This window comes from Myotis brandtii, unplaced genomic scaffold (genome assembly GCF_000412655.1).
Source record: "Myotis brandtii unplaced genomic scaffold, ASM41265v1 scaffold344, whole genome shotgun sequence".
Taxonomy (NCBI): Eukaryota; Metazoa; Chordata; class Mammalia; order Chiroptera; family Vespertilionidae; genus Myotis; species Myotis brandtii.
In genome coordinates this window covers 5,455,355-5,469,724 of record NW_005363247.1, presented here as the reverse complement: position 1 = coordinate 5,469,724, position 14,370 = coordinate 5,455,355, and the positions used below count along the sequence as shown (strand labels likewise).

Sequence of the window (14,370 nt, the reverse complement as noted above, 5' to 3'; positions counted from 1 at the left end):
TACAAATTGAACATAATTAAAGCATAGTGATAAATCACAAAAACAATATGTAATTATATATGTGTTTTCCGATGGTCTTAGGCGACCCCTGTGAAAGGGTCGTTCGACCCCCAAAGGGGTCGCGACCCACAGGTTGAGAACCGCTGATCTAGAGGATCTGCGGAATTTGAAATTTATAGGCCACAAAGCCTCACTGAAAGTTTCTGAACAGAGAAACTTGATGAGAGCAACATTGTAGGAGGATGAAGTAGCCAGTGCGTGTGTAGGATCAGTTGTTGTAGCCCAGTTGAGGGAATACTACAGTTGTCTGGAGCATTGTTACCCAAAAATTGTGCTCCTTGGAATACTAATTCTGAGATAAATAGTAATAAAAGCTTCTTTTTTAGGGATTTCTTTTTCTTAATGAAGAAAAGGAAGCACTGCGTATTAAATGTTCCTGTTGGAGTTACAATGCACATAACCCTTTGAAGGCCTATACCAAAAAAAACCTGACATTTCACAAACTTATTTGCACATAAAAGTCTTTGTTCATTACATCTATTCATAAACATATCACTGTGCTCCACTAAGATCACTTTCAATATTTAGAAATTTTGATCTTATCAATTATCTATTTATTAAAAAGCCCATCTAAGAAAAAATGAAGAAATTTCAAGAAAGAGATTTAGACATCAGTTAGTCCAGACCCTCTCTTTATTCCTGGTAATCAGAAGCTGAATGTCAGCCCCAGCTGGCTAGCTCAGTTGGTTAGAGTGTCCTCCCAATGCACCAGGTTGCAGGTGTGATCCCGGTCAGGGCACATACAAGAATCAACCAATGAGTGCATAAATAAGTGGAACAACAAATTGATGTTCTCTCTCTCTCTCTCTCTCTCTCTCTCTCTCTCTCTTTCTCCTCAAATCAATAAAAATAAAAAATAAAATGTCACCTTTGATTTTAATGCCTTCCTATTCAAATTATTACCTTATTTTTCCATCCCTCTCTTCTTCAATAAACTGTATAATACCCAAGAATAAGATTAACTCATTTCTTATCATTTTTGTAATCTCTACATCTGGCTCATAGTAGGTGGTGGAAAAATATTTGCTGAGTTGAAAATGTTGAGAAAACTACATGGTGACTTGCCCTGGTCACACAGATGGTAGTAGTGTACATTGAAAATAAATTAATTCCAAGAATTATGTATAAAATTTTAGCTATGGGAGAGAAATTTAGAGACAAAAGACCTGGTATATTCTAGATATAACTCTAAAAGTAGCAGTATGATCTTATATCAATTAACCTTTCTGGATCTCTTTCTTCATCCATGTTCCAGCTTCAAAATACTGGGAGGTTTCCATTTTTTTTATTACTATAAATAATCAAAAATTAACTGAATGTTATTTCTTTTACATTGAAAATATATTCTTATGAAGGACCATGTTTAAATACAGAAGACTTTTTAAGTATTTACTTTTTTTATATTTGTACTTGTACAATATTGCTGAACTTCACAACTTTTGTATTATTATTTGTCTCTTCTTTCCAAGTTTATCAAAGATGATGGAATCTTTAAAAGTGCACCAATGTGTGTGCTTATGTAATATTAGGACTGAAAATTTTAAATCTTATAATGTGAAAGCTCCAGTTGTCAGAAGATCATAAAGTCTTTACTTTTAAGGACTGTTAAAAATCACCTTCTGTGAGATCTCAGCTTTTTCTGACATTTCAAGACTTAAATTTGAAAGTGTAGAATCTCTATAAATACAACATTACCACAAGCCCAAAAAAGTCAAGAAATGCAAAAGGTTAGATTCTTACTAACTCCTCTCCCACATTATGCTCTAAATTGAGTTATGGATCTTAGAGTTAAATACGTAATCAGGAGTATTTGATGTGAAATACAATTTAAATTATGACATATTAAGCTTTCTCTTTGAATTTTGGAGAATAAAATTGTGTATGTAAATCACGCAATATCACATTTTTTGTATGTGCCCTTAAGGCTTTTTTATGTTTTCTTCACATAGTCCCCTCATTTACAACTTTATCTTGCTGTGGACTAACCATATGGGAAATCCACTATTTTAAACTTAAGCTATTTTTGTGGTGTTACTGCATAAGAAAATGCCTTTAGAGGAGAAAATTTATATTTTTTTACTAGATTATAAAAATAAAAATTTATTTCTACAGGGGGGTCACTTCTTGGTTCAATTCAAACTATATAACTTTTAATTCCTAAATATCTCTAAAAAGTCTGCATTGTCATGGCCAAGTGAAAATGGGAGGTGATAAAGGAGAAGTGCATGAGACCTGGCCATTTTCAACATGTTGAAGATTTAAAATTGTGTGTAATTTACATGAGACATATAAATGAAAGGATAGACTTCAGCAAGATTTTTTTTTTTTGCTTTAAAAATAGGGTATTTCTCTCCTGCAGCAGCATCTCACATCTCATACATATGTGCATATTTAGTTTTCTGTGTAGCATTCAGTCCCCAGAACACTAATTATAATTTTAAATTATCAATAAGATATAGGCTTAAAGTACAGTAGATGCTAAATCTCACATCTCTTGTAAGATTCCCTATCTAAAAGCAACTACTTTGTTGCTTTTATTTTCACTTTTTAAAAATCTTAAGAACTTTATAATCACTTATCTTTTGCCTTTTAAACGTTAAAAACTCTTTGAATTTGTAGTGTACAGATAGGTATATAGCTTTTATGTCTAAGAAAGGTATGACTGATGTTAATTCATCTGTGCATCATGGGGTACAGTGAACAACCAACACCTGGCTCACAGTTCACATTGTACCATCTAGAAGTGTTTCTTGAGGCCCCTGTTGGGAGTACGTACAAAGTGGTTTGCCATGGGCTTGTTGGTATGCCTGCTATTTGTTTACCAAACAGCCTTGGTTACACTGCATTTATGTTTTTGCTTGCTTGTTTTTGAAATAGTTCTGCCCTTCTGAAGTATGGATACCTCAGCAAAAGTTTGTCAAATAGTAGTTCTCTCAGGGTCTTGCTATCTTCTCCTCCGAAATCTCTACCAGGACCTTTATATTTTTCTTCTGTTGAAAGGCTAGCTCTATTCTGTAATTTTGTTGTCTTTCATATTTAGTACAACACAGACAATCATGTTGAAACTTCTCAGGAACTAAATGTAATTTCTATCATGGCACCTTTAGCTTTGGGAACCATATACAAAAAAATAACGCTTCTCTGTAGAAAATACCATTGTATGGGATTTGGTGCCATATTAGAGCCATCTGTATCAGCCAACTTCCCAAAGAATATTCTGCTCTTTTTGCATAATGGGATTATTTCTGGAAGTGGCTCTCTTGGCCCAAGATGTGCTACCCTCTCTCTCAAATCATATTTGGGTCCTTTAAGCATTTTCAATGTGCTTTGCATTCATTTTCATTCATTATCCACTCATTCCATCGTTACTTTCTGATACACATAGACATTCGGCTACACAGTGGGTAAGAAGTGGAGGTAGGACTGAGAACCCCAGGACAGGGACCAAGGCCCAGTTTGGTCTCTCCTTGGCTAAATTCCATTTTGAACAGCTCATTGTTTTTCTTTGATGTGTGGGATTTAATTGCTTATTTCTAAACATAAGGCTCCATTGGTGGGTACTTGTGTGGGGAGAGCCGTTTGCCCTTCCTGAGGTAAAAATCTGAACATCATTAACAGTCTATTTTCCATGGGGAACCGTGCTGTAAGTATGGCACAGAACATGTGATTTTTGACTGCCCAGTTTTGCCCAGGCTTGTCCCTGATTTATGTCATGACCCCACAATAGCCTCTCTTGCCCGCCTGGCCACAAAGCTTATTTTGTAATTTGATCTTAGTGGGGATTCCAGCCGTGCTTTCCTGCTCGTGGGCAGCAGAATGTGGCAGCATGCCTGCTCACTTGCCTGAGCCGCTGTGATCAGATTACGCCTTCTCAGCATTTCTTACATCGGCTGCCTATGAGATTCAGAGAAGCTTGAAGTCAGCCCACTTGAGTTTTACAGCCTGTAATGGAGACAGAATAGAAACTATTAGAGAGCTCATGGAATCTGCTGTTAAGGAAGTCAAAAATCACTTCACACTGAATATTTGTGACTATCTGCAAAAAATTTTAAGTCATCTTTTCATTGTGCAATTTCCAAATACCATTTTTCCAACTTACATGCTATTCTTAGAGCTATCAGTTGGGTTTTAACTTCCAGCTTTTAGACATTTCCATAACATGTTAAGGATCTTCATAAAAGATAGTAAGATTCTGCATTTTCATTGTTTATTGTTAATAACCGATCATTACAGGGCATTATAATTAGCAAAGCACAATTCTCTCTGCATTATTGATACAGCCAAATAATTGTAAAATGATGATACTTGTCAACATCTTTATGAGATAACATGACTGCATCCTGTTGAGGTTACAGAAGGAGAACAGTGTCCAGCCTGACACTGTGACATTCCATGGAAAATTCAGGACCCATTCTGCTTCCCTTTCCTTCATCCAAAATATTACTTGAGCCCCAAGAATGTGCAGGCTCTCTGTGAGGCACTGGAGATACACTGGTACGCTACATTCATAATTCCCACCCTCCCAAGCTTACGATTTGGTCTTGGAAATAAAAACCTCTTCTACAGTAGATGTATTTAGAAGCTTTTAAAAAATTATATTAGAATAATTCCAAATTTAAAATGTGAACCAGAGAAACTGAGAGTTGGAAAGGACTTTAGAGTTCATTTTATAAAGCCTCCTTCCTCAAACAATGCAGAGTCCCCTCTGTGGTATTTGTTCATAGGAATGAGCAAAATATGCAATTCATGTTTTATTCCAAAATTAAGAAATCATGATTATGGGTAAGATATAATCTAAACTCCAGCCAAAGCTCAATTAAAACAGTTTTGTTTTCTGATATTATCATTCATATGTTCAGGGGACCAGCAAAAAAGCTTAGAAAATGAAGCATAAACAATGTGGTGCCAGTTCGCTTTAAAATCCCTAATATATGTTTTGTAAACAAAGCTTATAAAACTTAGTAGTCTACTAATTAAATAACAAGAAAGATTTTATGAGTACATGAAAAGCCAGAATTTAAAATGCCTTCAGGGGAACAGGTGCTGTAATGACATCACTATGTGTCACACAGCTTTTTTTTTTTTTCGTTGATACTTACATTTGGTCATAATGGAAAGAAATTGATTCCAAATGTGTTTTCTTGACCTCCTTCTCCATTCATGTTAGTGCCTAACCTTAAATGATGTTTCTACAATCTCGGTTGTATTTACAGTAATTATATGCATAATGTAGCATATTATTGTCCATACTTCCTGTTTAATCAGTACAGAGCTTCTTACAAGTGCAGCTGAAAAGGGCAAACAAAATTAAAGCTTTATATACCAAAACAAGTTTGATTTGCTAAGCTCCCAGCATTCCAAAGTACACAAATTTGTTCCACTAAGTTTTCCGATGGCTTGCAGATGGGCAATGATTAATCAGAGAGCTAACTGTGAAGTAGTTTGCAATTAAACTGGAAAGCTCTGAAGCATGCTAATTGAATCAGAAAATTAGAGACACTGAACAGTAATTGGCTATTTCTCATGCAGCAGGTGCCAGGCCACTCATCTGTGGAACAAGGTATTTAAGGCACATTAGCACTAGTAAAAATACTTCTTGATATGGAACAGTTAGATTTTCTGCTCATTTTCACCATGGATGTCAAAACATACAGCTGTGCTATCTGGTACTTGCAATTCATGTTTGAAGAATTTAAGTTAGGTAAACATATGGGAGAGAAGTGCTGGGCAACCTCTGAGTGCACAGGAAACATTTTTGAAGTAAAACCAAATATGAGGGGCTGAGATTTTGTTTTTCAACTCAATCACTTTTGCTTTCTTATCATACAGATTTAGACGTTGAATTTTCTGTTTAGTGTTAGTTTAAAGCAACAACAGTATAAATCTAGTACTGCTGTGAGCTTAGTAGATACATAAAGCCGATTCATATCATGTCTCAGCATGAGTTTATATCTTCTAATTAGTACCACCATTTTATAGAGTGAGCACATGCTATGAAAGTTTGTTTGCCATGCCAACAGGGACCAGGACATGTGGTTTTTCTTTAGTGGAATGATCTGCCATAGGATCGTGAACGACTGTAACCTAACCAGTGGGTAACCAGGCAAGAATGGGATTTAATAAGTTCAAATGTAGAGATTTTTTAAAATAATCATCATTTTCATATTATCAAGGGTGGGGCATATGACTTCTGTTTCCCGTTGCTTTAATTAGAGTTTAGTATTGTTATTAGAAAGTGAAAAGTACCAATGAAAATAAAAATATACTAAATTATGCTGTTTTGGGAAACAGAATATTACAGTATTCACATGCCAATCATATTACTTAGCAGATGACTACAGAAAATAGTGCATTTGAACCAAGAGACATAAATTATAAATTATAAATTGTAAACAGTGCATAGGGGATATGCTATAACCGTGTCTCATTTAAAATGAGGCAACGGGTTTTCTCTGCACAAATAATGTTCCTTCATTAAGTTTTAAAGTCTCTTGTAATGTTTTATTAAGAACATTTGGCAACATGTTACCAAAAAAGGTTTTAAATGGAACACACGGGTTTTTAAAAGTATAGCATGCTACAAACATATACTTTATGTCTTCAAGCTATAGATTTTTTTTTCTTAAGTTAAAGCCAAAGCTCCTCTTGGGTAGTTCTCCTTCCCCGCCCCCAGTAAGCCCTGTACATTTTGCATTCTTTAGTTTGAAAGCATTTCTGAAACATTTACATGATCAATGTCTTTTGCTTGAGGGATAAAGTTTGCTCTTCCATGGACAAGTGAGAACATATTGATCATTTTATTCTATTTGCTATTTCTAAATTCAATATAACTCTGGAGTCGATAAGCGAGACCGAGAGCATATTCTTTTTTGTGTGTGCCTGCTTGTAGCTTGTTCTCAAGATTCAAGATACATTTTTGATTAATCACGAATGCTCTGAGGTCATGGAGAGCAAATGTGTTTGTGGAGTGTCAGCTGATGCTGTCAGATAAATGTCTTAAGCTTAGCCAGGGTTCATGCCCCAGCTTTAGGCTGTGCCAAATGTCTCCCCTTGTTGAGAAAGATAACAGCTACACTGGAGGCGACTGAGCTGTTTGTTCACTGAAAGGGCTGACCTTGCCATATGGGGCTACAATCAGGTGAAAGAAAGAGTGAGAGGTTTTAATTGAAACTGTACAAATTTCAACTTTTCATTTGATTCAGATGATCTTGGCATACACTAATTTACATTCTAGGACTTATATCTAGTCTGATTATAACTGTTTCTTCAGCATTCCCGATTAGACTCCTTAGGATGAATAATTTCTCCAATATTGTTCTAAGTGTATTCTGAGAGTATTTTGGCACTATCACTGTGTTATTAAAATACTGCAAAAGCATGAAAATGTTTATTAGCTAAATGGGACGATTTCTCTTTGGATATATGTAGTAGAAATTATTCTTGCTTTGTTGTTGTTTTTCCAAATCCACAAAATTCAAATGTGGTCTGGGCCCGGAGAGGCCACTTGTGTTAATGACCCTTGTCCATGCACCCTCTTATCTTCAGAGGACTCATTTAATCACGTTTACCCTCACTTACAGTAATTTGTCTTCTTTTACTAGACAGAGTCTATAAATAGGAAATAATGACAAACCTAACCTAACACCTGGAGAATGCTTTGTACGGAAGTTTTCTCTGTTCGAGACCAAAGGCAATTGGATTGATCATATGGTGATGCATAAATAAGTGAACTCTCTGAGGGCTGTTTGTGGGCATTTGCTGCAAAATACCTTTTTAAAAAGTGCCTTTTTTCCATTTTATCTCCAGTTTGTTCTTTTCTCCAAAGAAGCTGGTCTACTTTTCTTTCCCCTCAATAAGTTCATACTGCCAAGGGTAAATCACCAGTGCTAATTAGACAAAATAAGGCTGTTTTTTTAAAAAAAAGAAAAAGAACACATCTGTCATGAACTCCCACCAGATCTCTTGGAAATGAGACATTTTAAATATTTTATGCTGAACACAAACTATCTTGAGGAAATGGTTTTATATTCTGTAATCCCAAAACAAAACCATCAGTGTCAGAGAGCAGTGCTGCTTCAAAACATTCCATTTAAAATTTTTAATTTAAAATTCCCTCACACTTGAGATGTAGGTTCTGCTGGCTCTCTATAAAATCCAGGTTGTAAAGTAGAAAAACTTCATGAAACTAGAAGAAAAGGAAAGCTACTTCTTTAATTTTGAAAACCTTTTCTTTACCAAGTGGTACTAGAAAAGGGTCACATTTCAGTATCTAGAGATGACTGTTTCATATGCATTGGTATGAATGAGGAAAATGAAAACTGGTTTGGTGTGGTTTGGTTTCCGCTGTGGCTAACATGACAAACAGACCAAGTAGAGATGAGAGAGACTGAGAATAACTTCTGTAGTCAAACACTAAGTTTCTGGTAATGTGATTATAGAGTCAAATCAAATAGGTATTTTCTATAGTTTTCTAAATTATTTAAAGATTAATAATAGTTAATCCCCAAATCATACTTGTAAATACGGAGTTTTTAAATTCTCTTTTCTTCAAATTTAAGTTTAGTTATGGACTAAATTCTGTGGTTATTTTTTAAAGTACTCCTTACCCACCATCCTTTTTTTCCTTCTTTTCCTCATTATCTTAAGAAAAGCTTTATATGCACTAGAATATCAGTGGACTATATATGTCTGCCACTCCCTTTTCTGAAACTACTACCCAAATGTGGTTAACCCTTTTGTTCATATTGCTCTTAGTCCCATCATTTTAAAAATATTGAATGTTGTCATGCCCAAGCCACCTCCAGGGAGAGACTTAGAGTAGTTTGATTTTTCATATGTAAGTATGTTGTGTTATTTAGAAGACCAATAACTGATAATGACATAATAAAATACTTCCTTAAGATTTGGAGATAATTCTCAACATAACTTAGACCCACCTGTGGAAGAGAGTAGAAAAATAAACTGATCTTGAGCAAGACTTACTCAGCTCTTCCCCAAAGTTACCATGTCCGGAGCTAGTACCTACATACTTTACTGTTCTTTCCATTGAAATAAATATGTTTTATTAATTCAATAACATCACTATCTTTCTTTATACTACCTTCTACCTTTATTCTTTTCTAAGTTAGTTTTTTCTTTTCTCTCATTTAAATGTTAAGTTTAAATGATCATTTATCTCACCTTCCAACCAATCAGCCTAAAAATTTTAAAAGTCAGTGAAATTTTTCCCAAGCTTTGAGTCTCTTATTCAGTATAAGAGCTTGTTTGAAAAATTGTGCAGTCAATTCACAATTTCTGAAAATTAACAGCTACTGCATGTTAAAGATATTTTTCTATAAATAAAATTTTGCTTTATTTTTTAAATATATACTCTGATGGTATATTCCATATCTGATTAGAGTGGTAAATCTATTTGTTATTAATCAAATGTTGGGGATGGTTTCAATTATACATAAAGTTTTTTAAGGAGATGAGTTCTCAGTTCTAATTGCCATTTAGAACAAATTCTCAAGTAACATTGTAATCCTACTTTATCATTCATTTTACATTTTATTTTTATCTGTATTCTTTACTTCACATAAAAAAATTCATGCTGGATTTTCTATTTCCCTATTATGATTCTTTATATTCTATACTTTCTAGTTGAATAGAAACTGTAAAATTACTGTTGACGATTATTGCTCAGTAACAATTGATATAATAGTAATAATGGCAGTCTATATTCATTTTCCATAAACTAATTTGGCTACTTCAGGATTCTGGAAGGGTTGAAATTGCCAGTGTCCTGTTAGATAAAATCTATGCAAAATATCTTGTTTTAAGAGTTTTTATAATGCTTCCCTTACTAATGAGGAAAACAATTCATCATTTTCAAGTGTATAATCAGTCAGCATTTTGAAAGCCCTGCAACAGTGGCCATTCCGGATGCTCCTGTGAAGAACCAAAAGAAAATCATGTTCCTCTTGCAAAGGACTTTTACAAAACCCCCAAGTAAGAAAAATATATTTAGTACAGTTATTTTTACATAGTACAATTGTAAATGAAAGTAATGTGGAACTTTTCAGCAATGTGAAGTGTACAATCACCATTGTATTTTATATATAAACTAGAGGCTTGATGCACAAAATTCATGCAAGGGGCTTGGCTTTCACAGCGCGGCGGCTTGCCTCCGCCCTCGCAGTCCCAGCTTCATCTGGAAGGTCGTCAGGAAGGTTGTTCGGCTGTCTGGTCTAACTAGCATATTATGCTTTTATTATTATAGACAGGGGACTCACTACCGTCCTTGAGAAAGTCTGTCTCTGTTTAAACTCCCGATTTTTCCATAATTAGAAATGCACAAGACATATTATGTTTATAATCTTCCATTACTCGGTATACATAACTAAGTAAAACAAATAAAGTATGAATTGTGCTTTGATTTTTCCCATGTGAACATTCATTTTGTGGAAATAAATATAATCTGCTGTGGGGGTTTTTTAGACTTACTGATATTGAGGGCACTTATAAGTGGAACTAACAGACATGGTGTGTGGCCCTGAATTATGCTATGTCAGATCCACAGATTCATTCTACACACACTGAGGAAACAGAAAGGAACAAAAAGAATAAGGAGAAGATAAAGACAAGGCCCAAATTATTCAAGGACTTTTAGACCTGGAGTCTGAATTTCTGCTTTGTCCTATAAGTACAGTGGGATGCCACTGGAGGTTCTCAAGTTGGAGAGTGAGAGTATCTAATTTCTAGAGAGAAATTGGATTGCTAGAGGAGTAAGAATGTGGGAGGCAGCCGATTGATCGATGTTATGGATGTTCTCTTAGAAGCTAAGCCTACGCAGGAGGCTACGCAGGTTATGGTGGCTTGGATGATGGTGCCAGTAGAGGTAGGAAGAAGTGTCCATGTCTTATTCATTTACATCTGCGAGTGAGAAGATAGGAAGAATGAAGGGTGATTTCTAGACATTTGGCTTGAACATCTAGGTGGTGTCATTTACTGAAATGAAGAAGTAAAAGAGGAATAAGTTTGGAAAGGAAAATTGCAAGTAAAATTTTAGCATTTAGCCATGCTTTATCTATAAATATTTATTTAAGGAAATATTCCAGAGATCAGAGAGAAGTTTTAGGGTAACAAAGAAAAATAGCATATGCTAGTACATAACTTAAATTTGTTTTTACCAGTACATGAGACTTCTGATATGAACTAGAAGTTATTTGACTAGAAAATAAGGATCTAAAAACAGTGTGTGCTAGTATGACCATTGACTAACATAGGGTATATAATATACACCCTTAGATTTAGTCACTTCCAACCAATGCAGATTTCTTCCAAAGTATGCAAATCAACTATTTGCTGCTGTGATGGGGAAAGTTTTTCAGGCACCCCAGCATAACAACAAAGACATAATTTGAAAAGCAATTTCTCTTTTTCTTGATTTCTCTATTAAAGAATTTTAATGACATTTTCTTAAGAACCCACAGCTTAATGATGTTGCCTTGAAAATTTAGGAATTCAGCTTTATCCTCTTTTTTTTTCCCCCAGTGGCTAAGTAACCCTTTGTAAGACTAGGTTTACTCCCATCAGTCCCATTCAGACTTGAAAAAAGGAGCCTCTCATGCCTTATCTTGTCAGTCACGTGTAAAAAAGGAATGTCCCAGATATTAACTAGTTCTTCCCACATACATGACAGTAGTTTTTATTTAATTAAATTTATTTGGGTGACATAGGTTAACAACATTATATAAGTTTCAGGTGAACAGCAGTTTTACCATTTTTATGTTATGGTACAATCATCTGAAACTATACCCTTCAATTTTTTAGTTTTATCACCTTTAAAAAAGGTAACTTTCGCCTAGCCAGTTTGGCTCAGCAGATGGAGCTTCCACCTGTGGACTGAAGGGTCCCGGAATCTGTTCCAGTCAAGGGCACATGCCCTGGTTGTGGGATTCCCAGTAGGGGGTGTGCAGGAGGCAGCCAATCAATGATGATTCTCATCATTGATGTTTCTCTCTCTCCTTCTCCCTTCCTCTCTAAAATCAATAAAAAATATATATTTTTTAAAAAGGTAACTTTTTTTTGCTTGGTATTTTGTTCATATGTTTGCAAGTTTAAGGAGTAAGGTTATTTGCTTTGGCAAATAGGTGTTTATTTTCATTTTTTATGTGGTAGAAATATAGCAGTAATAAGGAAAACCAGAATTGGGAAGAGACAGATTTGGTGTTTTGCTTACAAATGCAAATTAGGATGGCTTTTAAAGTTATAGTCCCATCAACTTAATTTAGATACTTTAGAAAGTACCAGTGTTATCCAAAATCATTATTCACACATCTGTGGATCACAAGTTTCTGTGTAATTATCAGCTTGCTTTTGTGAACATCAAATTATAGGCCAATCCAGTTTCCCCCATGGCAGATCGACAGACCTGGTAGATTGAGTAGATGCGATATCCACATTATATATTGACTCTAGTAAAGCTATCCATTGTCTCTTTCAAGGTCTGATGATCAATAAGGAGGGAACTGGATGAATGATAAGACAAGGAGAGATGACTTTGATAAGAAGCTGGTCTTACCAAATGTAATGAAGAAGAACATAGTACATAGGGGATATCACTAGGTTTATATACTTATGCTGCCCCCTGTTCCTAAAACTCAAAAACAAAACAAGCCAACAAACAAAAAACTACTAATAGCATCTTAAATACATTAGATTAAATGGATTCAATTTTGCATTTTTCTCTCTCTCTAGCTTTGTTTGGTATTTGATAAGCTCCTGATTTCTTCCCCCCCCCCCATTCCCTCCTTCACCCAACATCCTATCCCCATTCTTTTGTTATCCTTATATATGTGGACAGGTCACCTGCTTTGCTTTTATAGACCATAGTCCTTTATGCCTGACACATAAAGTACCATTAACTTAACACAATAGTAAATCACTTTTTAAATTAGGGTAACTTTTTCTTAACAACAACAAAAAAGCACTAAACCTACTTGTAAAAATATTAATAGAAAAAGAAATTTAGTAATTGAGATTATTCATCAAATATTTTATGAAGTTAATTATACAATCATGAGCATTTCAATTGTCTTTCTTTGCTCCCCCATCACTATCCAAGCTTTATCTCTTTGAGATCAGTAAGTGACATTGAGGTTGTCATGCCAAATGGTCATGAAATGTACAAGAGCTGTTTTATAAATTTACCTATAAGTTGGTCAACAAACCAATGAATATCACTTGCTAAATTATGGCATGACTTTTTTTTTAATGTATTCTTAGAGTCCTCACAGTAGGCATCTCTCACGAATATTCCTTTTTCCTTGGTACTTCCCACCACCACCACCAATCTTTCCTTATTTCCCCCATCCTCACCCCACTCCCACCCCCATCCAAGTCCCTGCCAACCACTGGTGTTTTTTGTTTGGTTCATTGTTTGTGGTGGGTTTGTCTTTTTTTATATTCCACATATAAGTGATACCATGCAGTATACGTCTTTCCCTATCTGGCATGTTTCTCTTAGAATAATGCCTTCCAGATTTATCCATATTGTTGCAAATGACAAGATTTCCTTCTTTGTTTAAGGCTGAATAATATGCCATTATATATACCTCCACATTTTCTTAATCCATTCATCTGTTGACAGACACCAGTTATTTTTAATGCCTGGGCTACTAAGAATAATGCTGCAATGAACATGAAAGTATCTCTTCAAAATATTGACTGCATTTTCTTTGGATATATAGCAAAAAGTGGGATTGCTGGGTTATATGGTAGTTCTGTTTTTGTTTGTTTTTTTTAGGAACTTACTGTTCTCCATTGTAGCTGTACCGGTTTACATTCCCACCAACAGTGCACAAGGATTCCTTCCCTTTTTTCCACATCCTTGCAGCATTTTTTTCTCTTGTCTTTTTGATAAAAGACATCCTAACAATTGTGAGTTGATATTTCATTGTGAAGGGATTTTTTTAAATTGAAGTACAATTGGTATACTTTTTTTAGGAACTTACTGTTCTCCATTGTAGCTGTACCGGTTTACATTCCCACCAACAGTGCACAAGGATTCCTTCCCTTTTTTCCACATCCTTGCAGCATTTTTTTCTCTTGTCTTTTTGATAAAAGACATCCTAACAATTGTGAGTTGATATTTCATTGTGAAGGGATTTTTTTAAATTGAAGTACAATTGGTATACAACATTGTGTTAGTTTCAGGTGTTAAACATAATGAATATATATATATATATATATATCTCCATCCCACATTCAAAGGCTGTTAAATTGTGTTGTTTACCCATATCTTCAGAAAAAAATCACTTCTACTGT

General features: G+C 34.9%; 1 protein-coding gene across 3 annotated transcripts in view; it reads left to right on the top strand.

Annotated features, from left to right (window-relative positions):
- FAM172A (family with sequence similarity 172, member A) overlaps positions 1 to 14,370 on the top strand; it is a 357,065-nt gene that overhangs the window by 302,400 nt on the left and 40,295 nt on the right. Inside the window, exon 10 of one of the 3 annotated variants that reach the window (XM_014543963.1) lies at positions 13,850 to 13,894. The exons of the other annotated variants lie outside the window; for them this stretch is intronic. Within the exon in view, the coding sequence (XP_014399449.1) occupies positions 13,850 to 13,872 (23 nt within the window). The 3' untranslated portion in view covers positions 13,873 to 13,894. Of the gene's footprint in view, positions 1 to 13,849; positions 13,895 to 14,370 lie in introns of those variants that run through there. 3 annotated transcript variants of the gene reach the window in all.